Consider the following 24,529-nt stretch of genomic DNA (forward strand, 5'->3'; position numbering starts at 1 on the left):
GTCTTTGGAATGAAAAATGATTTATTTGCATGTCAATAACAAACATGAACCTCGTTTCACCAATTAAACTAAATCAACAAAAATGCAAATTCCAACAAAAGAAAACATTAGGACACTATAATGGTTTATAGTCATTCTTACATTTTTCCCAATTTTCCTTAAAATTAAAGTTGTTTTTGTCTTCCTTTTAAAATTACTAGGGGAAAAAATCCTATTTCTGCTTACAGCCTTCATTACAATGGATCTCATAAGACCTAAAGTTCATGGGTTCAGCTCAAGTTGAAAGAAATCATGTGCACTTTTTTTTTTTCTTACAAAAAGTCCTCCCATTCCATCACAAGACAACTATCTGCTGAATAAGATCTCGTCATTTGCTGTCTAACACATGCATTTCTTCACATTAGATTCCTTCATGCAGCTCGAATGCATTTTTTCTGGTTGTCCTCAGGAAGAACAAAACAGCAGCTGGTGTCTGTAAGAAGCAGTTGGACAGTGTGTTAAACCCCTTAAAAAAGTAAGAGGACTGAGATCGTCAAATCTAGAGTTTTACATTGCAGTCTTTTCTGGAAAAAAAACTACAAAAATAGTTGTTCCATTTCGCGCACGCTTATAAATGGAAACGCAGCTGATGAAAAATATGGAAAAAGTCGCCTATTCTCAGTCAGCTAACCGGCGATGTTCAGCAACAGGTGGGGGAGGGGCGACGCTACGGAGCTCTTTCTTACAGAGCCGGAGAAAACTCAGGTGAATCTGGCACCTTCTCGGGACAACTCGTTAAACCGCAGCAACAGAATGACAGAAAAATGTTAACAGCTGGAAAAACGAAACTTTTTTTTTTTTTTTTTTTTGCGGGATCTCGGTCGACACTGGTGCCGGGTCCGTGTCGGCCTCGGTTACCGCGACAGAAGGCCGTGACAATCTGGCGGCAGGGACGAGTCCAGCTGGTGCTGTCGTGCACGCAGAGTAAATCTGAAACGGGTATGGAAGAAGATGTTTTCCTGCTGCAGGAAGCGATAGAGGAATAACAACAACGACAAAAAAAAAGTAATAATAACACACTCAACGTTGTTTATTGTTTATGCAATCTCTGTCCTGTTGCATCCACACTGGTTTTGGGTCAGTTCAACACGACTCAGCAAAACCATCCTCGGAGACTTGGTGTTTCTCTTAGGTTGTGAGTGATAAACACTCAGCGAGGGAGTCTCGATGACCTCATGTGTTGTCCTGCAGTCTTGTCCGCCTATCTGCGGGTCAGCACACACTCATGCGCTTGTCTCCGGGGCTTAGCGCTGGTGTTGGACTCCAGTCAGATCCCAGAGGGGCTGTCAGCCAGTCACAGGTCAGCACTATCAGAGCATTGCGGGTGATATCGTTCGACAAAGCATAATGTAAACACACCTGGGTGCCGTAATAACGCCCGATTCCTTCCTCCTCCTCTCCTCCTATATCTCTGCTGCTCTCTTATCTCCCATCCAGCGTTTTTCTGGAACCGCTCTTTCTCTTGCGCTTCACCCTCCCCTTCCCCCCTCTCCCATTTTTCCTTCCTACACAGATGATTTACTCCATATTCAATGAAGCGAACTTCTCTGCATTAAACGTTTTACGGGCAGAATCGCGTTACGCACGCAGATGCGACTGTTTTATGAATTGCTGCGCGTTAGAAACGACTCTGATGTCACAAGACGCGGAGATAACCGCTTTCAGATGCCAAGAGGGAGAGAGAGCGTACACGACGAGAGACGGACCCGTGAATATTGTAAATTACACGTCACGGCCCATGTGCGCGCGCGTGCGCGCGCGTGTTTGTGCCGCGGTCTGACAAGTCTCACATCTGCTGTTCGTTTACTTTATGTTCAGCTTTCATGTCAGTGGATATCGGGAATATAAAGAGGGAGAGATCTGTGTAGTGGCCTCTGTAGCATAAACCTGTCATGTAGTAATTCCTGTGGGCCAACAGATAAATGAAGAGGCCCTACCAACATGAGATAACCATCCTATGTAAATCGGATCAGCTTGACGACTGAGTGGATGAGGGACGAGAGATGAGGTCAATATTATTCAGACGGGACACCGGATCCAGAGGTTAGTCAAAAGTTAGGCTATATGGTCATCGTGTGAGGTCAACAAATTCCTCTGATCATTATTGATCCATGTTGGATCTTGGTACTAATCACCTTTATCATGTATAATTGTTTCTTACTATGTCAGATTTTTTTTTTTTAAAAAGTGGGGGTAGTTCATTAGTTCATACTAAACACACCAGAGCACCTTGTCAATCTTGCCTTATTTAAGGGCTGAAAGTGATTTTCCAGGATGTCCACCAGCAGGATATTGTGCTGTTTTTGTTTGTTTGTAAGTCATACGTTATCACACACAGCCAGGATCAAAACCAAAGCTGAAATGAAGGTCTTTTAAAAATATATATAATAACATTTAAATAAATTATGAAGAGTACAGTGATCTGGATGGACAGACAAACAGACAGATAATCAATCACAATGCTCCAGAAAAAACACACTGAAGTTTGCATTTGTAAACTTCGCTAGCTGCTATTCCGTTAACCTTAAAATTGCGCTGAATGGAATTACGAAAATAATTTCACTTAATGGAAAATGGAAAGTTTTTGAGTTAGGATAAGGTTGTTTTTCGGCTGCATCAAAATTAGTGCATTTCGCAAAACTGCAACAGAAGCAACAACTGGAAGTTACTGTTGGAACGGCAGAAAAGACGAAGAAGACGACAGGAAGTGGTGGGAGGGTGACAGCGCAGCGTGTTTGCTACTGACTTATTATGTGCACAAGCTTGATTTTAGCTGCATTTGTTATTTAATGGAAATAAAGCAACTGCAAAATTGTGTGTGTGTGTTTTTTTTTTTTACATTAGCAGAATATCAACAAAGTTTCGCGCACGCTTGTAATGGAAACGCAGCTGATGAAAAATATTTTAAAAAGTTTTAGAGGTGCAAAACATTTTGCAAAGCACTGTATGATTTAAAATGAAATGCATAAACATTCAGGAAAAATCCCACACCTCTAGGCCAACTCAGTACAGAGTACTCTGATTAGCTCGATAACCTTTGACCTGGAAAGACCTCAGAAAAGTTTCCCTAAACTGGCCTAGCAGTTGTAAGCCAAAAGAAATACCTACAGTCGACTTGCAGAGAGAATAGAGCCAAAACAATAGCAGTTATATCACTGATAAACCCTGAAATGTGAAATGGTGCTTTCTTTATGAGGTCACGCTAATCCATCCTCTGGGATCTACGTAAGTTGAAACATCATTCAGTTAAAGAAAAAAAAACAAAAAACATGGCCGACCCAACCCTGAAGCTGTGATAAGCTGCTGTCAGTCATTAACTTTTAGAAAAGAATAACAAAAAAAAGAAGAAATCTATTTGTAATTGAAATCACATGTTTTTTTTCTGTCACACATGTTTCAGATGATCAGTCGCATTGTAGAATCAGACAAAGATTATCCAAGTAAACGCAAGAAGCAGTTTTAAAATATTTCTCTATTTGATTTCAGAAAGCTTTCCAGATCGACCTGCACACGAAGAGCCATCGCCCCCCCACAGCTACAGCTGCCATTTCCCCCAGTCTTTTCCTGATTTCTGAATTATGAACATTGGACTTTGCTGGGGAAGGTGAGGCCTGAATTTTGACCAATCCTTCTCATTCAACTGCAAAATCTCTGTTGACACCCGAACCTGCAAGATGAAGGCATGTGTGATATTACATGATAACATTTGGCATTGTTTGTTTTTGTTTTTTCCAAAGACTAATTTTATGTAGGACATTGAATGGCCAATATAACATTTTTCTTTTGCACTTTGACAACTCCTCAAGACATAATTTCATTTGGATTAAGAGTGCTGTTTCAAGAAGTTACTTGAAAATGTTATATGCACTTTAAATATCAACTATGTTAAAGTCCTGTCCTTTCTGGGAAGGTTATGTGCATTAATTAATTAATTTATTTATTTTTTTGTTGCCAGGGTATGTTATGGCAAAAATAAACATTGTAAAAAAGGTTTATTTTTGCCTTTGACTGCAACTTTTCTAAATAGGTTGTAGCAAAATCTGCAGTTTTAGGCTGCTAAAAGTAAGATCATAAATGAGATTGCCATTTGAAAACTGGGGCAAATACATTCAAACAGCACTGTTGATACAACCTGGGTTATTTTTGCCCTCTCCAGCAGAGAAAACCCACAGCAAATATTTGATTTCAGAGAGGAAACAAGAGACGCGTACAGTGCAGTGATATTTCCATGACCCGGCCCTCCACCCCCCTCGGTGAGAGATCTCTTATCAGCCGATGACAGGAAAGGATAAGTAATAGACACGAGCCGAGACTTGCCCAAACTAGTTGCATCAATCAAAGGAGCAACTCGCCCTGGAGCTTAGAATAACTGCAGCTCGATCCCCTCCGCGTGCTTCGGCTGATTATTGGCCGTCCCTTCTCTGTGCCTGCCTCACAAATGACCTGTGATAATGATCCAGCTACGGCTCACCTCTGACCTCCGAAAAATCGAAGCCAGTTGTGTGCAGAGGGAGAGCGCTGAGAGGGAAGCGTGGTTGTGTTCGTGTGCGCAATGGACCCCTGCCTGCGCTGAGTGACTGAGCCGAACTGTTGCCACACAGCCAGGGCTTCTCTGAAGAAAAAGGAAAAAAAAAAAGAGGAGTAGAACCAATAATGTACATGCCTGTTTCTACCATCTAAAGCAACCTTGTTTTGTTTCACTGTAGATCATACATACAGCCAATATAGGAATGTGAAAAGCAGACAGGTTTTTAAGCAAAGTACGGTAGCCGACTGTTTACCTGAAGTTAGCGGCTGGAGGATTAAAAGTCTGGGACAAGCTGGAGCCGGGTGGCAGGTGTGATTTATCGTCACCTGCCACCCAGCACCTGACACAGGGTCAGGTGCTGGATGGACACACCAGGTAACCCACCTGCTGACAGGAAATCCTCTACGTCACACACCAGGAAGCCAGTGACGTAGGTGTGCAGACCCAGAGCAACATTCCGTCACCCAAACACAACGCCACCAGAACATGCTGACCCCGCCAACACCCATATCCTGTCATTATGCCATTAATGCTTCCCCTTTGCTCCGAGTCAATCCATCACGGCAACATGCCGAGCCTGTGCTCCAATATTCAACCCGTAACTTAGTCATTTTGATCTGAGGCTGAAGAACGAGTCCTTAGATCAAATTCAAGGCTTTGCTGAGTTCTTACCAACATCTTCCTTAGTTGTTGTAGAAAGATTTTTTAAAAAGTCATTGCAGCAACAAATGTTTTAAAGTTACATAAAATATATTCATATTTCATAAAACCATAGATGATGCATGGCGGTAGTGCTCATCATCTATTACTCATCAGAGGAGACGTCAGCGTCGTAGTTATGGATTCAACACGTACTCATGACACCACTTTTTATGAACTGTGCGGTGCTGTGAGAGCTCTGGTAGAGTCAGCTGCACATTGTACGAAGCAGAACAAACTACATCATCTTCCTACCACTTCTTGTAGTCTCCTTTGTGGTTTCCACCAGTAGTAACATCCGGCTGTTGATCACGGGACTCGAGTTTCCATCGCAGTATTACGAAACGCAAATATCTCAATACGGCGGAAAAAATATATAAAATCACCTCCTCCCAGAGCAACAACTTTTGATCAAAATCCTGAGAATTTTCTAACTTTGTGTCTTTCCACTAAGACAATTTATTTTTCGCAACTTCAATTTGCACAATTTTATGCTTAATGGAAACACAACTAGTGGTTGGAGAATCTGAAGTTATCTCCAGTGGAGGATCAAGGCGATAGATTGCTATGTGACATGACGTAACTGTGGAAGCATACGTTATGAAAATTAGACGAAAAATATAACTTGGTCACTACAACTATTGCTGACACTCAACAGAGGCTTGACGTGATGATTAGACACAGGTGTGTCAGAAGCACACCAGAGAATCCCCATTCAGCAGACAGGAATGTGAGAGTTGAGGGACAAGGTGGAGAAGACAGAAAAAACACACAGTCACCCCAGGATCGTGACGCCGTGTTTTTTCAGTGCATTGGCCGATCCGTCGTCTCCTGAACCAGAGCCTGCAACTCACGTTTTTCTAACTTTACTCCTACGGTTCACTTTCTTAAAACAAACCAGCAGGGCAAGACGCTGACACTCAAGAAGTAAAGAAAGCTTCCTGTTGGACTCTGCTGGTCGTGTTTCTCATTTCGCAGAAACACAATGACTCAGAGAATCTGGCAAACATTTTGGAGGAGTGAGTAGCAGTGCCCAGCGTATATTTCTGTTCCAAATCCATTAGTTCAATGCTTTGTTGCCCAGAAAGCATCAAAGCCTGTCGGTCTTGTATAGTGAGAGTTGTGGCATGTAGCAGCCAACTATTCACTTTATAGTCCCGGGTTTTATGTGCATGTTTATGTACATATCCGGGGATGTTCAGCTGCGGTTCGAGGTCTACATAAACTCATTATGGTTACAAGATAGTTTTAGGGTTTTAAAGATTTATTGGATCCTCCTTTCTAGTGCGAGGACTTTGAAAAACAAAAACTCTGTGGACAAGCTGGAATGTCTTTGGAATTTCCTCAAATTCACACGAGGTCAAAATGATTCAAACTGGCTTATTTAGACATATAAATCTTTGGACAAAAAAAGATTATCATTCAACATATTTGAAATTTCTATTATCCTTTGTCAGCACAGTAAAACATTTCTTTGATAGCACTCATTGGATTGAGCAATATTAAAACAGTTTGAACCAAAGTGAAGAGCCAAGATGAGGCACTACAGGGTCAAACAAGTTGACAAGTTATTTTTGTACACATTCCTGAACAACGAGATTAAAATCTGTGTTTTGATTTGTGCGTCACCACTTTGTCTCAGTTCTGGGGAAGACCTGAATGATCCTCTTTAGATGGAGCATGTCCAGGTAAACTATGGCTTAATCAAGTTTAATATCAGGAACTATCAAGCTCACGGTCAGTCTTAAAGCCCAATAGAATAATAAGGATGTCAACTAATAAAGACAAAAGAACAAAGTACAAAATGTTAAGCATTTATACTTTGGTGGTGAGTGCAACATGCTGTAGGCTTGTCTTGTTTCTTGGAGGGAATGATCAGGGATGAGGACGACCTAATAATCCTTCATCTTCAACCCCCATCAACAGCTAGACGGCTGAAACTGAGAAACAATTGACTATATCAAGACCAAAATCCAAACGCACCTCAAAATTAAAGTCAAAATTGATAAAGCACACAAATATTATACTTCTATCATGGCTTTCCCAAAGTCTCAACCTCAATCTAATTGAAAATGAAACAGAGTTGTCAAATATCCAACCTGGATTAACACAGAACATGACTAAAAGCATGTATGCAGAATTCAGCATACTTATGTAATTTCAACCAAATATTAGTCGAGTGTATGTGCAGTCAGGATCAAAAAATTTGAAATTTTTTTGAAAAAGTACATTTATTTCAGTTAAGTAACTCAACTCACTAAGAGAAATATATCCAACTATTCACAAACATTTGCTTAAAGCTAATGAAAACACAACATTGGAGATTATATAATTACATCAGACCAATAAAAAAAAATTGTTTAAGAAATGTGGACTTAATGAAAAGTATATTAAATTTTGCCTAAAGGCTTTTTTTAAATGTACTTTTGATCTAACAATTAGTCATTCTAATTGACTAAATGTGACTGTATATACAGTATGTCAGTCTGTATGTATATTTCTGACCTGATGGGCAAGAAAAATGCTAAATATGTGCATTAAGTTCTGATTAAAACACTGAAGTCATTTGTTTGTAACTGTATGTCTATGTCCTGGCTCAGTCATAAGTGATATCTCCGGGCTGTGCAGGGATGCATGGGGTCGATCCAAAGCTCCCACAGCATGCTGTTTTCCTCTAAAGGTTTGTTTTACTGTTGAAGCACTCTGATCCACAGCCAGGCACACAAACAAGGTGTGTGGGGGGGGGGTGTTTACGCGTGTGTGTGAGTGTGTGTTTGAGCAGGCTCTTTATTCTAATAATTGTTTGGTTTGGACTGCGGGGTATCGCAGCAGATTGCCAGGAAATAAAACAGTCCACTGTCTGGCTAGCAGAAACATAGTGGGGGTCTCAAGTAACTGATCCGAGTTCGGTGGGTGGTACTAAATGATTTGATAAAGAGGTCAGTGTGTTGGCCAGAGCTCCTCTGGGTTCAAACCGTGAGAGTTTAGAACTTTATTGAAATGGAAAGCGCAGAAACCTCCACGATGAGACAAGTTTTCCTTCTCAGTGGAGCTTTAAACAACAAATACTCACAAAATAAAGACACATTTCCCTTTGTCTTTGTTTCCTTTTGCACACCAAGCCTCGGAGGACCATCTTCAAAGCAAATCTTCAATTCGGTTCCCTCTTCTCCTCCTCTCTGCCGGTCTATGTCCCAACCTCATTTCCCCTCATTCCCAACCATCGGCCATATGGTATTTCCATTCAACCTTGTGCGAGACAGTTAAGGTCACGGTTGTTCGGTGTTCAAGATGGACTTTTGTGGTAAAAGCTTAATGGGGTGCCTCCCTGGTTCCCATTGCTCACTTTGACAGAACTACTTTAGACCAGCAATATCGGAAAACACACTTGGCGCTCCTCAAGTGGAGCAGTGGACTGTGATGCCCTTTAAGAAGCAGAGAGGAAAAAAACTTGGTGTGGATCCAAATCAGGATAGGCTGATGAGTGCCTAGTAAGGATTTGACGAAGAGAGGAAGAGACATAGATATAAGAACCAAAGCCACGTCATAATTTGCAGTCTCTTTGGAATGCTTGTCTAGTCATTATTTCTAGACTTACTACCAATTGTTCTGCATGTTGGAGTACCTACCTAGCAGCAAAATGTCTTGGGGTCTTTCTGTGTATGGGTTCTCTCTTGGTACTCTGACGTCCTCCTCCTTTCCAAAAACATGCATTGCTTCATCTTTCCCTCCATTGTCTTTCGGTCAGGTGCGTAGCATCCCACAGGAGGGCATTCCCGAAATACATCCACCTGGCAAACTCTCTGCAGTGTCATCTGGGGATTCCAAGGCCTTCCCATACCAGAAAGGATGTAAGACCTATCCGGGGAGCTCTGGGTCTGCCTTAGGTCTCTTCCTGGTGGGATAAGACCTCCAAAGGAAGGTGGAGGAGAAAAGGCAGCGACTCCCATAGATGACAGAGGTCTACAGTCTAACAGGTTGAGTCCCAGCCACCCAACAGAAAAGGTACACAGTTTGAAATTTGTTCTTATGGCCATCATCCATGTCTTGACCACAAAGAGGCTTCACTTTTTGACTAAGGTCTATTTGTGCAAGATTGAATCCCCAATCAATTTATTTATCCCTTACTCCATCCTACCATAAAATACCTAAACCTTTCCACTTGAGGCAGAGACTGAACTCCAACCTTGAAAAAATATGGCCTCATAATTGCAGGTGCCGTCTCTTGGGGAAAACATGGCTTTTGATGGAATACTGTGTGTGGATGACCACCAGCCTCATGTTTGTCTCATGAGTTAGCCTAGGGAGAAATTGCCGACATGTCCAGGGAAGCACTAATGCTAGGTTATGGTTCTTTATTGAATAATCCAGTGTTTACTTTAGAGTCTAAAATATTTGTATACACTATACAGTTTATCTGCTGCAAGTGCTATTTGTATTTTTTTTCCCTGCAAGGGCTTTGGGAAAGTGGGTTCTTTCTTTGCCAATTCCCCATCTGTCCACCAAGTTTTCTGAATTTAAACTTGGAAGATTTTCTGTAAACCAGCTCTACGATCTGATTACATATCTCTGACTCAGTTTCCACCTTGGCAAAGGAACAAAAGCTTCTTTTGAGTGTGATTCCAGAAGGGAAAACAAACACAGACACAGTTGTAAACTGAAAAAGTATTCATATATCCATTATTCAATGTATGTTTCTTTCATAAACTAATTCAGCTAAACCTAAACATGAGATGACGTATCTTCAGTAACCCTAAAAGTTCAATTGCTGATTGACTAAATAATTGTCAGTGGTGTTGTCTGAGGTATGTTTTTCACCATAAAATCAACTTAAATGAAGAAGAAAATATGAACTAAACATATATTTCAAATTTTCATTATAGACAAGGATCATCCTATTGTCGTCTGCACCCGCTCATCCTTCCAGGGTTGTTGGGGGGTCGGTATCTATCTGCAGCGGTAATTGGATGAGAGGCAATCCGGGGTACCCAGAGAGCATCCACACCTGCACTGGGAGAACATGCAACCTCTACACCAAAACACCCCTGACCGGGATTCAAACTCAGCACCTTTTTACTATAGAGCAACAATTTTACCATCCTTGCAGCGCTAGTTTGAACAATGTTGAAAATCTTACCTATACCTTATAAGGGCGGTAACATATTGGGGTAAAACATGTAGGGGTTTTTTTTGTGAAAAGAGAAGTTCTGATTTTTTTAATTTTTTTTACTGTTTTCCAAAAACTTTTTTTCTGTTTTTCTCCCAACATTGCGTTGCCTATAGTTCTTTAGAAACGTGGTGGCACAGGGTCAAAGCACAACCCACGTATTGAGGCCTTAGTCCTCGTGCCGGTGGTCGCAGGTTCGACTCCCGGTCTGGAGACATTTGCCGCATGTCTTCCCCTCTCTTATTACCCTCTTTCCTGTCAAACTACTTTCAAATAAAGTCCACTAGAGCCAACAAAGCCTTAAAATAAAATAAAAACATGGTGGGAGTGCACAAGCTTTTCTCGCTATGCTACGCAGAACAGTGCAGCTATTTGTCCAAACGAGGCATAATGAACCTCGATTGTGCAAAACAAAACTTAAACATATTACATTACACCTGTGCTGGTTGTACCCGGAGACAAGCAGCTATCCATTTATTGTATAAATTAAAGCACTTTTACAATATTAAAGGGCCACAGATAGATTTGTAGATGGTCAGATTCATAGAAGTCTCTAGTTTTTAGTTTTTAATAGCACCATCTACTGTACATGACAACGCAAACAAAATACTATGAAAATGAAACAAGTACAATACATAATAGTCACTGTTTTCTGCTGTGCCGTTCGGTGGGCAGAGGCTGGTTTTATGGCCCGTCCCCTGTGGTCGGCTTATCAGCCCTCATGCCTGCTGCATCCTATTATGTTGCCTTTGAATAGCTGCAACAGATTCTTATTGTTGCTACAGCAAGGGAAACTTTTGGAAGCAGTGGCAGTCTGGAAATGGTCAATTTACCTGGACAAGAGCCACTTTCCACTGAGGAGAGAAGCATGTGTGCTTCCTTTGGACTTCAAATAAATGTCCAAGTGTTTGTGTTTCCAGTGTTTGTGTGATCCAAATCTCTGAGCGACCTCATACATGATGACATCCAACCACACATGTCCACTGCTGCGCCGTGCGGCACCTCGACACATTCCCGATGACCCCCAAGAGAGCGGGGCCAGCAAGCCTGTCTGAATATAATTGGCAGTTCCTGAAACGTCTCTGGAGAGAGTTTGTGTCCCAACATCATCCTGCGGTCAGGATCAGAGGTTAGTCAGCACAGAGGTGAGTTTTTCTCATGAATGATGTTTAGAAGTGAGCACGCCGCTCGGAACAAAGCCTACATGGTTGTGATTTAGAAACAAAAAAAGCTTGATGCTGCAAAGTTGCGGGCGGACGAAGGAGGAAAGGACCCACCCTTCAGCATCCTCATCTGCATCCCAAGAGTTCCTGTTTATGGGGTCTGCTATACAGGGTGTCGTTAACGTACAAACACACCCACCACTGCCAAGCGAAGGAGGAAGGAGAGCAGTTGAGAGTCTTTAAACAAAAAGACATTTTTAGAAAGATCCTCTTGAGTCACGGAACAAAGGCGGGAAGTGACATGACGTCGCACAGGAGGGAATCTGAGGGTCACCGGTGGCATGACAGACACGCCTGGGGAACCGTTTCACACACACACACACAGACACAACCACGTTTGGCCAAGGTCCGACGTTGCTACCAAAATAACAATCTATTCGTCTCCCATCTCATTTGCTGATTTTAGGATCGAAAGGATGTTTGGTGTTCACTTTGTCCTTCCTTGAGCAGATTCAACAAAGGAGTCCACCATGCTTTATCAGGAGGGGTTTGGATTTTCTGCAACGATCCACCGGAGCGCCGGTGATGAAGGATTATATAATAAAAAGAAAGTTGCATAAGCTTTGTCACATCACAGAGCCGACGGGAGTTTTAGTCTCTTCATTACTGATTAATATTAAACTGGCAGTTTTCATGCATTCATATGAATCAGAAGCAATATGTTTGTTTTTGCTTAAAGCAGGATATTGCTGTGATTACAGGTGACCCCATCACCAAGGCTGCTTCATATGCTCCAAAATTCAAACAGATGAGCAAAAACACACGGCAGTAAAACTAAAGGGAAACTAGTATGACACACCCCTTCAGCTTTTCTGTAGTCTGTCAGATTCCTTCCACAGATATTATTTTATTGGGGTTTTATTTGATAGACTAACAAAGATCTTGTCAGTGGTGGGAAAAAAAAAAAAAACACCATCCTCACCATGTTACATGGTGGTGGCACTATCATACTGAGGGACTGCTTTTATTCAGCATGTACGGACAACATGGAGCCTGGTAACTTCCAGCAGGACATCGGCTGTAAATATACAACCAGAGTTACAATGGAATAGTTTCGATCAAAGCATATTCATGTGTTTGAACGTCCCAGTCAAAGTCCTTACCAAAATGAAATTCAGAATCAGTAGCATGACTTCAAGCTAATGCTCACAGACGATTTCCATCCGACCTGATTTTTGCAGTGCACAATGAGAAACTCATCCATGCGTTTGTCTTTAGTCGCATTAACTACTACAACAGTGTCTCCACAGGTCTACCTAAAAATATCAGGCAGCTGCAGTTCATTCAGAACGCTGCTGCTCGCTTCCTCACTAAAACCAGGAATATATCATCCCAGTTCTGCAGTCTTACCACTTGCTCGATACAGGTCAGAGAATACTCTTTAAAATGCTTTTGTTAATTTATAAATCACTAAAAAGCTAAGCACGAAAATACACCTAAGACCTGACACTGCTACCAACTTCACAGACCACTCCGGTCTTCTGGTTCTAGTCAACTCTGCATCCCTCGAATCAGAACCAAACATGGAGAAACAGTTTAAATCAGGGCTAAAACCTATTTGTTGCATTTGAGTAACAATAAGGAATGCAACTTTTTATTGCTTCTCTTTATTTTGCCACAGTAATGTAAAGTCTCCTTTTTTGTGTGTTTGTCTTGCTTTATTTTTACCCCGTAAGGCCCTTTGAACTGGTTTGTTGCTGAAATGTACTGGGCGAATAAACTTGACTTTGACTTGTCACAATAACCGCAGATTTGTGGTGGTTTTACTGAGTCAGGGGAGCTGAATACAACTGTATCAAATTCTGAGTTTTGAATTGGAAAGAGAAGCCTTAAGCCCTGCAAGTTCTCCAGGAGGTCAAACATTGTGTTGTTGGTGAAACTGATTCAATTATTTAACAAAGTTGAGTGGTTTGTCAGTGGCATAACAGATTTAGAGACGTTTACGTGACAAGACGAAGACGTGTTAGAAAAGTAAGCAAAGGTTAACCGTAGAAATGAGTCAAAGAGGTAAAGGGTCAGTCTCTTCTTTTTCCTTTCTCATATGACTCCACATACATTACACAACACCAACATCCAGTCTCACACATCTGTTGTAGATCTATTACAGAGTGTACAAATCTAGAAACCAGAGGGGGTAAAGCCATCAATCCTGCTTCCCCCTCTCATTCTCCCTTCTCTTCGTGACAGTTTGAATAATTTAGGAAAACCTTATGTTTACTGGAAGAGTAGGAACCTATTTTTCAGCACAGTGCTTAAACCAGGAGGGAAAGGCAACATGCAAGCTGGATAATTGAACATCGGTTCCTACGACGACGTCATCAGCTGGATAATTTGAGGCAATCAGGACAAACAGGGTTCAAATCCGTAAACTAAATCTGGAGATTCAGTTACACGAGATGACTCCTTCTTGGATGAAAGTGTGGCTACCTCACAGACCCACATCCACACAAGCAAGCGGCGCTAATATCATTTGTCTGTAACGCCTTTTTTTTTTTTTCGAATTCAATATGTGGACAGTTCCTGGATGTGATGGTAGACCCGGAGATAATAGATTATTCAGGCTTTGGAGTAAGGGAGAGATGGTATCTCGATACCTTAACATTTATACTGAAAGCCACGTTATATAACGCTCTGACTTATGTCACAAGGATTTCAATTCATAAAAACTTGTCAATAGTTAAATACAATGTTTTTAAGTAAACAAATCTTCAGAAACGTTTTTATTGCAGATCATTTTAAAAATTCACATAAAAAAATACTTGAAATTTGCAGATTGTTGTACTATAAATACACCTTATTTTTTCTTTAAATCTTGAATCTCATTTGTTTTTTTCACCACACAGGTTACCATGAATGAACTGCTATGAATGATGAAATGGTGAAAAGCATGTTTGATCTGAGCGCTGTAGACATTTCAGTGTCCCCAGGTCTCAGACTCTCTTAAATAACAAACAAAAAAAAAACGTAACCTGTCTCAAGCGAATCAAACAACGTTAATGTAAAAATTCAGAAATATACTGCAAGTATTGAATACATTGTTCATCTTTCAGTTTAGTGGCATGTTAATCAGGCCTAAGTATGTAAAGGTCCAGTGTACCAACAAATATTTTAATTCTAATTGTAAGATTTGCACAAAAAAAAATATGTAGAAGGTCCTGGTAAAAAAATTAAATAAAAAAGTTCTGGTGTTCTGACTATCTGTGTTACCCAATAATTCGGCTTACCTTGTGGCAAGGTAAGACGAATAACTGAGGAAAAAAAACAGACTGGATCTGGGGAACTAGAGTACGACACCCAGAGCAGTTCCCTGTGAATGTCAGGGATCCGAACAACGCAGCAACCTAAGCTTCTGCGCCTTCGACCCATCTGGTCCCGTTTTAGTTTCGTGCATTGGAGTGAAGGTCTGGACATTTGGGTTTACTCAAAATGGACTGAATTCCAGCTTTGGTTGAGCTCTTCAGAGAACATACCTGACAAGAATCTGAATTTCGGTTTCGGGTTTCTGAGAGGATGGATGTGACAGGTTTCTCAGAGGGCTCCTGCATCCTCACCTTCATCGTCCACATGGCGGATGATGAAGGCGTGAGCTGAACGGTTGCCATGCCAAAAGTTGATGTGGATTTGCAGGCTCTTCTTATTGAAGGTGTTTGAAGTTTGACTCACTTCCTCAGATCTCACATGTGGCTTAGATTTGCTGCCCAAACACCAACCAGATCTGCGGGCCTCTTTGAAATGAATGGATGTAAACATGAACACCCCCTTGTCGCTTATTTCAAGCTGTTTGGATGGCTTTGTAGTGGCACGGCTTTACAGGGACATTTAAATGGCTCGAAGCGAGGCAAATGAGGATGGTTCGTCCAGTCTGTGTGTGAAAGTAAGAGGAAGACAAAAAATATACAAAGGGATTTCACAACACCGCTAAAGTTGTTGACATTGGCCAGCTACAAATGCTCAGACTGCACAGGACGGAAAAACAAAGAACAAATGTGGTTTGAAAATCATGCGAGTGTCCTCTCTCACTCATTCATGAGCAAAAAAAAAAAAGAGAAAACATATGTGCTTGCCTGTCAGTTACACAAGTCTGTGGTGTGGCATCTGGCCCTGTTATTGTTAACTGGCTCAAGCTCCATTTGAAAGTGCTGAAGAGATCAGCTCCAATGCTTCTGCTGATGATGGACATGCGTTCGACACTTTGCCTCGTCAGATTGCTGGGAAATTCTGGCATCCATCACCTCAAAGCAAATCGAGGTCAAGCTGTTCAAAAGTATTCAAATCAGATCCATCTTCTTTCAGAATTTTCAGAGAAGTCAATATCTTTCCTTCAAGAGATATAAAACATAATAGTTGATGCACACAGCATTTTACAAATCTTTAAGCTGTTGACACATTTCCATTGGACCCTCATTTAAAAAGAATCAAAGGATTAAACAGAAAATGGAGAATAACTATGGAGAGATAAGAGGAAACAAGAATTCATAACTATCTGTTCTGTGCTCTGGATCAAGAGTTAATCTTTGGAGAAGCAACAACAAAGACAACATGACTGAAGGCGGAAAGTGTAAAAATGAAAGGAAAACGTTTGCAAAACCTTTCCAAGAGAAGCCGCAGTCTGTATGGATTAAAGCTCTGTGGTGGCGCTCTTGAAAATCCTATCCCCCAGTTTCTTTTGTCTTTGACAAAATGACGCCTGTAGGGCTGAAAGAGAGAGATACACGTCTGAGGTTCTGTCACGCTGCAGTGCTAGAAGGACCGCGTGTCACAAGGGACGAACGACAGCGAGGGATTATCAAGGTATTTTACAGTAAGATGTGTAACTATGTGTCAAATAAAATCACGTAGTCAAAATGAACTTGGTTTTATAGCAGGAAAACAGTTCTGAAACAAAACATGGTAGAAAAGGAACGAACCGATTTACTTTGATAAGCCGTGAATTATGAAATTACATCATCTTGAGTAGGAATTCATAAATTTGAACCGTTTCACTGCAAACTTGCAAAATTCATTGTGTTTTATCTGACTTTCACATCAACAAAAAGTAGTGCATGGTTGTGTAATTGAGGGAAAAGAAAACATCATTTTTTGCAATCGTGGAAGAACACCTGCAAGAGGTTGCAAGATATTCAGCTTCAAGCAGGACGACACCAAACGACTGGTTTAGATAGCATGTTTTACAATAACCTAATCACAGCCCAGGCCTAAATCCAACTGTAAATCTATGATAAGATGTGAAACTGATGTACAGAGATGTTTTCTATCCAGCCTGAGCCTGACGTATGTTACCACAAGAAGAAAAATATAGCCTCAAAATTCCTCCAGCTGTCATTGGAAAAAACTAAATATCGACTCTGCAAAGTAATTGAAATGCCAAGCCAAACATTTCAGATTTTTACTTGCAAAAACCAACTAAAAAATTATTACTTGTGTTGATAACAAAGCAAAATAAATGGAGGTTTTCAAGTGGAAGGTGTAAAGGAGAGGTGAATACTTTTTCAAAGCAGAATAATCTGCTATCTGAACTGAGTTTCTCCACCATAGCTGGAACCTACAAGCTATAAAAACTGCATAAATTCCTTCCACCTGCCAAATCTTTAAGCCAATTATTTAGCACAGAACATGCAATACCCACCCAAACTTAACAACATGAGAGGCTTGGCTATGATTAATGTTACCTTCTGTACTTTGCTTGACTGCCTCCTGGCACGCACATATAAGACTCCAGAAAACTGTCCAAAGCTCAAGACGCCGAGTCGAGGGCCTTCAGGAGAGGACAGAGGTGTTTACTCTGGGGGTGTGGGGAGGGGAAAAAATATAAAGCAAGGAAAGGGAGAGATGGAAGGATCACAGAGCAACAGTAAATAACGTTACAGTATGAATAATGAGCTCCCTCTGTGCCAGCGTCTCAGCTGAACTAATGACAGGGGCCTGTTTTAGATTAAGCCTCACACACAAATACACATCCTCGTGCGCAGAGATTGGCATACAATCAGAAGAAAGATCCAACGAGCTTAGATGATCTGCTGTTCAGTTGACGTGAAGATGGAAACAAAGGCAGCAGATGGCATCCATCCGTTGCTTTGAATGTGCAGCTAGATGCCATCCGTTTCCCTCTGTTGAAGCTTGACTCTTGTCCTTTCTGTGAGAAAGCAGTAACTCAATCCTTTCTTATTTAACAGTGGTTCAGTTCCCCCAAGCAGGAAAACAACTAATATCTAAAAAAAAAAAAAAAATCCTAAAAGAAGCAATCGTGGTGCAAGACTGCCATCTGCTGTCGGTGGTGGGATTAGGCTTTATTTCAAAGAAAATTTTATTTCAGTGGTGCGTTTTCAGGAGAACATGACATGATGTTGACTTTATAAGGAATTGTGTGTGAGCTACAAATTTAAAACAAACTGTGGAGTTTGTCTTTAAACTCAACATTAAAACCAAGCCTCAGGTTTAAGCAGTTTGGCGTCTCATGAACACTGCCTGACAAAATAATTAATGCAGAGTAAACTCAGATTATTGCCCAACATTTTATAAAAGAAATGCCTGAAAAAATAAAAAGGTTTCTGACATGATTAAGCTTTAAATATGCTTTAAGAAGTAAATTAACTACATATGTGTCATTTACTTCACTTTTTGATAAGAACATCTTCCTGATATTACTTAGGAGAGGCTAACCGTTGGACAAACATGTGGCACATCTTGGTTGCATGAACAGAAACCAGTGATGCTGGAGTCAAATTTACAGCCAACACTGTGGTATTAGTGTATAAAGACGCCTGCTTTCGCTGGAGTGTTTCTTATTTTTGCTTCAGCCACAGTTCACATCCTCCCCTGTCGCTCTTGAGTCTACTGGTAAGTAGAGTGGAGGGCAGGGATGGGTGAAGAAGGCGAGAAGGAACCGAAACCCTCAGTCTGCCTCGTCTCCTGTCCCTCATCGCTTCTCCAGTTTCTTGAATCTGGCTTCTACAAATAGAAAAATAAAAAGGATTGTTCCTTCCACAAATAAAAAGCGTGTCCAGTCTCTAGAACCGAGATGAAACAATAACAGATTTCAGAGTTTTCCACAGTGTATTATAAGCCTGGCGGGCCACCAGGCTTTACTTGTGCCCCCACCAGACTTGGCATTATTTATCTAAATTTTTTAAAATCATTGCCTTTTTAAGACTTTGTAGTTGGTGTTTAGGTATTAATCTTCCAGTCTTCCAATAACGCATAACTATCAAGTGATATTTTCAAATTTCCTGTAAACTTATAAATTTTTTAACTCAAAAACTTGGGGGCTGGCTGGATGATTGACTGCCCTAGCGCCCCGAGCACCTGGCTTAGCAAGTTTTCTGGGGGAAACCCTGGATTTTAATTATGGTTACGATCAAAATTAAAAAGGCTAAATGCATTTTTTTAAAGTAAAATTGCAATTTTCTTCATCGCTAGATGCAGAAGGAAGTAAATTATAAACACTCTGTAACAAACAAACCTGTTTGTCACTTTTGTTCTCCATGTAAATCACGTATTGTTGAGTGCGTCATACATGATGCAGCGCAATCAGAAAGTAGGAAGTTATATATCTGATCGTTTGATATTCAGTCATTATTTTACAACAATGAAAACATTCTTCTTGCAGTAATCTCTCCTGTGGTAGTCCCCATGTTTATTTTCCTCCTGTTGTCTTGCAGTCTGAGAACTGAGTGATAAAATTTACTGCAATAACTCCAGTTTCTAACAATACTTTTTGTATTTTCTTAACATGTAGAACCAAATTGGGATGATATTGATAACTGATATATCTTTCTAATTTTAAAAAAATCCATGATTTCTCAGCAGAAACTACACTTTGCCAGATGTCTAAATCCTCTCTACTGTGTAGCGCATGTCTTACCCAGCTTCTTGGAGTATGCATCCAATTTGTATGCAGCCTGTTCGAGGGATGACACTTGCTCCTCGATCTTATTGATTTGATCCAGGTAAGGCTGTAGGCTCGCATCTGAAACAAGCACACACACACAGACACACACACACCCCCACAACCAAGAGCTCTTCAATTCAGAAAGGAATCAGAAATGGAAAAAACCAAACAAACAAAAAAGCTCTAATTCATGAATGTTGATTTTTTTTTTTTTTCTTTAAAATGATGCTAAATGCTTACACTTGTTGTTGAGATCCTGCAGATTCCGGCTTATGTTGATACTAATGTCCTTCATTTCCATGTATTTCAGGCTTGTGAGCTTGTTCATGTTCTCCAACAGCAGGTAATCTTCACACGTTGCTAAGAAGAAAAGCACATTTGTTCATGAGAGAAAAGAAACAACAGTAAAGAAAAATGGAATAGAAATAAGAATACGTCAATTTAGAGACACACTTCTTACCAGTGTACACTATTAATTAATGAACACCAAACACCAGGTGTTTGTGAGATTGCGGGTGACTTGAAATTTGTCAAATGTGCGCTTCAAAGCTATCCAAACACATCATTTACATCTATTAAGCACTCCTAATCTTAGAAATACGATAAGATCTAGCAAACGTATGTCCATTTGAATTTTCTATTATAATAAAAGTTGTTATAAAATTGTTCAGAGTGTTTAAATTAATTCCAGCCCTGAGACTTCCCTGTTTTAATACTATCAGCATGTTGAAATTGTGATGACAATCTAGTCCTCAGATTTTCTATGAGATATAGTCCAGAAATCTAGTTAGACCATTCCAAAACTTTTAATATCTTGACTCTAAAGTCATAATTTTGTATAACGTTGTAAGGTTGGACTTCTTCATGTACAATTTTCTATGATGGTTCTGGGTTAAAAATAGACTTTGAAACTTCTCAATTTCATGATTCATCACCATAATTGCCATTAAGTCTGTTGTTCTTTAGGCGATGCTCACCGGTTTTTGAAAATCATACTTTTTGAAATTGCTTCCTGAAGATCCGACCTTTGGCCCTCCTCCTCTGTTTTGGGAGGTTTAACCAGGTTTAGATGTTGCCCTTGTCTAGGAGTTTTGCTAAACTCCTAGACACACAAGAGATTGCCAGTTTTTCCCCATAATTCCAGGTTCCTTAAATGTTGCTTATGACCTACTGACATATCCTCCTGGACCAGTTTCTGTCTCCTCTACTGACGAGTTTTACTAACAACCACTGTTATTAAGGAAACTGCTGTCCCATATTTTCCTTAATTGACGACTGTCTTCAATGTGATATGCTATAAATCTAATGCTGCGGGTTATTTGTACCACTCAGTTAGGTAACTTGTAGAGGTGTGCCGATCGATCGGCCACTGATCATAATCGGCCGATTTCCGTGAAAAAATTTATGATTGGTGATCGCCCATCGCGGTCTCTTGTTGCTGATCACCAAAACCGATCACATCTATGTCACTTCGCAGCCTGCGTGCGCAGCTCATCTTCTCTTTCCTTCACACTGCACATGCGCGCAGCACCAAATCCCGTCATGTGGAACTATAACGCACTGAGAGTGAATGGGGACGTTTGCGTGTTGCAGCGGAAATTTACCTCGGAGGTGAAGCACATCAAAATGCATCAACATATCGAATCTAATATGGCATTTAAAAAAACAAGCAATTGACCGAGTTTGGCTATATCGAGGCTCAATGCAGAAAACAAAGGACATTTGGAACGGCCAAATTTATTTTGATGCAGCCAGCATTTGACTTTGAATGAATGTTTCCTTTTTTCTTGACATTATTTGATATAGGCAATGATCGTGAGATTTATTTGACTCATGTATAATTTAGGGTATTGAAAACCTTACTGTTAAATATTGTTTTACTGATTGCAGGTTTTTCAATTGTCCATTTGACTGAATAGCTGCTGTATTTTGCAAGTTTTACATCTAAATTAAGTGACTTTATTGCCAGATCACTTTTCCATTTTGCCAGATCACATAGTAGCATTTATACTTAAACGAAAGAATCGGAGCATCCCTTGTAACTTGCACAACGAGATTAACCAGATTCATTAGAAATAATGGCCAGAGAGAAGTCAAGAAAAACTGCTTTGACAAGAAGTAAGACTAAAACAAGTCTGAGTGAAGTTTGGGAATATTTTTTAGAAAAGTGTTAGGTAGTATCTAAATTAAGTGTGGTAAATACATTTTAGGCACGCTTAAAAGTAGACTGCAGTATCCAATGGCAGCTTTAGAGAAAGAGCACAATAATAGCAATGAGAATAGGTTTAACACCTGTTAGCTCCCCTTGCAGGAAAATGGCCATCTTCTCAAACATGTCAGAGCACAGCTCGTTGATATCTGGCTCTGCGGGCTCCACAGCCTCCTCCGCGGTCTCCACACCTCCATCGCCTGGGCACAACAATTTGAAACAGAACTAAATTAATCCAGATGAGAATTTGGATGAAACCACAACTGCAATGCAATAAATCATCAGTCAACAATCAAATAAAAGCAAAACAAACAAAAAAAAACATTTGTTTACTGTGTGCTCTATTGCCATTTGGGTGCTAAGGAAGTGCAAGGAAAGCACCACGTACTGTTTGCTCCAGGTTTCTTTGGCGCACTCGACGCGGTTTCCGGTGGATCGTCTGGGCGTTCCGCCGCAGCCGTGCCGCTAGCAGCCGCGATTAACCCCGCTGAGACGGCTGCTGGGTCCCTGGAAATACTGTCCATAGCTGCGGCTTCATCTCCAGTTGCAGCCATTTTGTTCCTGTTTTGTTTCGTCCATTATCACGTGAGCCCGGCGATCACGTGACGCGCTCGCGGCGCGGCATAACGACCAACGCCCCCAGACCGCCCCTACGCACGCGCAATGCCACGCCCTTCTTTGTAAAACGTAAAGTCGCTGTTCTGGTGTTGCACAAGAAGGGACTTTTGATAGCGTAGTGTTTATTAAAGTTTTAATAAACATTTGTTTTGACAAAAATAAGAGGGACAAATTACTTGCATTAAATAATATTTTATCTTTTTTGTAGAAAAATGTATGGTTAAAAAAATACCTTCAAATCTATTTTAAATATCCTATAAATCTATGCTGCATTTCCACATGCCTGTGTTCAAGTAGTTATAAAAATATGTAGAACAATTTCTATTGTACGGAAAACAGGGGAATCATTGCATCAAAAAGTATGAAAACAGATATAAAAGAATTTTAAAAATTCTAAATGTACAAAATAATGCAATTTTTTAAATTATTTCTCATCACTATTTATAATTGGCTCCCTTGTCCCAAATTACAATTGAATTGGAAAATTATTCATACGGCTTGCAGAAATAGATTTAAAAGTAGTTTATTTAAATCAACATGTGGTGCTCATTGATCAGCCAGGGATTCCTCAAAAGAGCTTAAAAATTATCTTTAAAAATATTACTTTTGACATTATTTACATTTTAGTGAATAATGGCACACCGGAAATTATTTATGCCCAACTATTGTTATTATTATTATTATTGTTATTAGTAGTAGTAGTAGTAGTAATAGAAGCTATTATTTTTGCTATTATTATTATTTTATTTTATTTTTTATGTAATACTAATAGCATTATTAATATACTACTACTACTACTACTACTACTACTACTAATAATAATAATAATAATAATAATAATAATAATAATAATAATAATAATAATAATAAATTATAGGGCAGCTTACTGGCATGTTCTGTTCGGCCGCTTTATGTTCATCTTTTGAAAAAAGTAAAGTTCATATATCATGGACTTCCAAACATAACTCCTCCAGGTGAAGCCGCACAGACGGTAAATACTAATAACAAGGTTAAAATCACAGCTGAATCATCTAGTATTGCCAGCGTGCGCGCTCCCGTGGCCAGACTGCAGTTCTCGGAATGCAGAATTCACCGTATCACCTGTGTCGGCGCTGTTCTGAGAGAAGCAAATCGTGACAGGCAGGCTAGCTGCGGCGGCGGACTGTAAACATGGCGGCGTGCACAGCTACAGGGCTGTGCCGAGCACCGCTGTACAACTAGTGTGGGAAGCGGAGACACCCCGAAAATGGAGACCGAAGAGGAGCAGCACATAACGACGCTCCTCTGCATGGGTTTCCCAGACCCTGACGTGATACGGAAAGCGCTCCGGCTGGCAAAGAATGACATCAACGAGGCAGTGGCGCTTCTAACGAACGAGAGCCCCGGACTCGGCTATGGATACGAGCCGATGGAGAGTGGGCCTTCCACCGGCTTGGGCTCCAGTGGGGACGGGGAAAACAGCGGGAGGACTGGGACTAGTGGGTTCGATCCCCCTCCAGCATACCACGACGTCGTGGACGGCGAGGTAAGCGCAATACGCATCGGCTCCAGGAGCGAGTGAGGAAATACGGTCGGTTGTAAGTTGCAGCAGAAAGTAGGCTCGCCCATTTAACTAGCTCAACTTAGCGGCTTCAAGGCTACAAGCAGCAGCCCCTAACGTGGGCTGTCGGGGAGAAAATGATCCACCAGTCCCACACGGACAGGACATGCTAGCACTTCATGCTGATATAAAAAGAGCTCTTGGACAATATGTTAAGGAATTTTACTGCTAAAGCTTAATGAGAAATTCACATTTGCAAGCTAGCCTAGCCTAGCCTAGCTAGCTAGCTAGTAGCTTTTTTTTCTAGCTAAGTCTGAGGGTGAAACCCGCCAGTAATTTGGAGCAGCAGCGAAAGCATCACTTTCACAGATGTTTAAAGGAAGCACTAGTTTAGGATGGCTCTTTGATTGTCGTCCAGACTGTTGAAATGATTTGCCTCGTATTATCTGCCTCTAACCAGGAGGCTGTCTGACAGCTCCACCACTGTTAACATTTTATTTCTCTCTAACTTGACTTTGAAGCGGTTTCGCAATGTCTCTATAGCAAAGGTGCCATTTTGGTAATAGTTGTGTGTAGATCCATATGTTCTTATGCTATTGAGGGATCACTGTTATAGAA

General features: G+C 40.7%; 2 protein-coding genes across 4 annotated transcripts in view; one reads left to right on the forward strand and one right to left on the reverse strand.

The window, feature by feature from the left end:
* Positions 1-17,904: 17,904 nt before the first annotated feature.
* On the reverse strand, positions 17,905-22,348 carry bloc1s2 (biogenesis of lysosomal organelles complex-1, subunit 2). The gene is made up of 5 exons (XM_032572792.1): positions 22,142-22,348; positions 21,837-21,953; positions 19,785-19,904; positions 19,518-19,622; positions 17,905-18,604 (listed from the first exon to the last, which is right to left on the reverse strand). The coding sequence occupies exons 1-5, from the start codon at positions 22,305-22,307 to the stop codon at positions 18,573-18,575; spliced, it is 540 nt and encodes a 179-aa protein (XP_032428683.1). The 5' UTR covers positions 22,308-22,348; the 3' UTR covers positions 17,905-18,572.
* Positions 22,349-23,493: 1,145 nt separating this feature from the next.
* usp24 (ubiquitin specific peptidase 24) overlaps positions 23,494-24,529 on the forward strand; it is a 40,096-nt gene continuing 39,060 nt past the window's right edge. For 2 of the 3 annotated variants that reach the window (XM_032571561.1, XM_032571562.1), the window contains exon 1: positions 23,494-23,896. In XM_032571561.1, coding sequence (XP_032427452.1) covers positions 23,618-23,896 — 279 coding nt within the window. In that variant the 5' untranslated portion in view covers positions 23,494-23,617. The remainder of the gene's footprint in view (positions 23,897-24,529) is intronic. The other variant, XM_032571564.1, reaches the window with a different exon arrangement.

The sequence above is a fragment of the Xiphophorus hellerii genome, chromosome 9, assembly GCF_003331165.1.
Source record: "Xiphophorus hellerii strain 12219 chromosome 9, Xiphophorus_hellerii-4.1, whole genome shotgun sequence".
NCBI lineage: Eukaryota > Metazoa > Chordata > Actinopteri > Cyprinodontiformes > Poeciliidae > Xiphophorus > Xiphophorus hellerii.

Excerpts from the sequence above, each read along its gene's own strand:
- bloc1s2 (XM_032572792.1), bottom strand. The coding sequence starts at position 22,307 with ATGGCTGCAACTGGAGATGAAGCCGCAGCTATGGACAGTATTTCCAGG. Across the intron at positions 21,954-22,141 it reads AAAGAAACCTGGAGCAAACA|GCGATGGAGGTGTGGAGACC; the intron begins GTACGTGGTGCT and ends TGTTGTGCCCAG. Across the intron at positions 19,623-19,784 it reads GCAGGATCTCAACAACAAGT|ATGCGAGCCTACAGCCTTAC; the intron begins GTAAGCATTTAG and ends TGCTTGTTTCAG.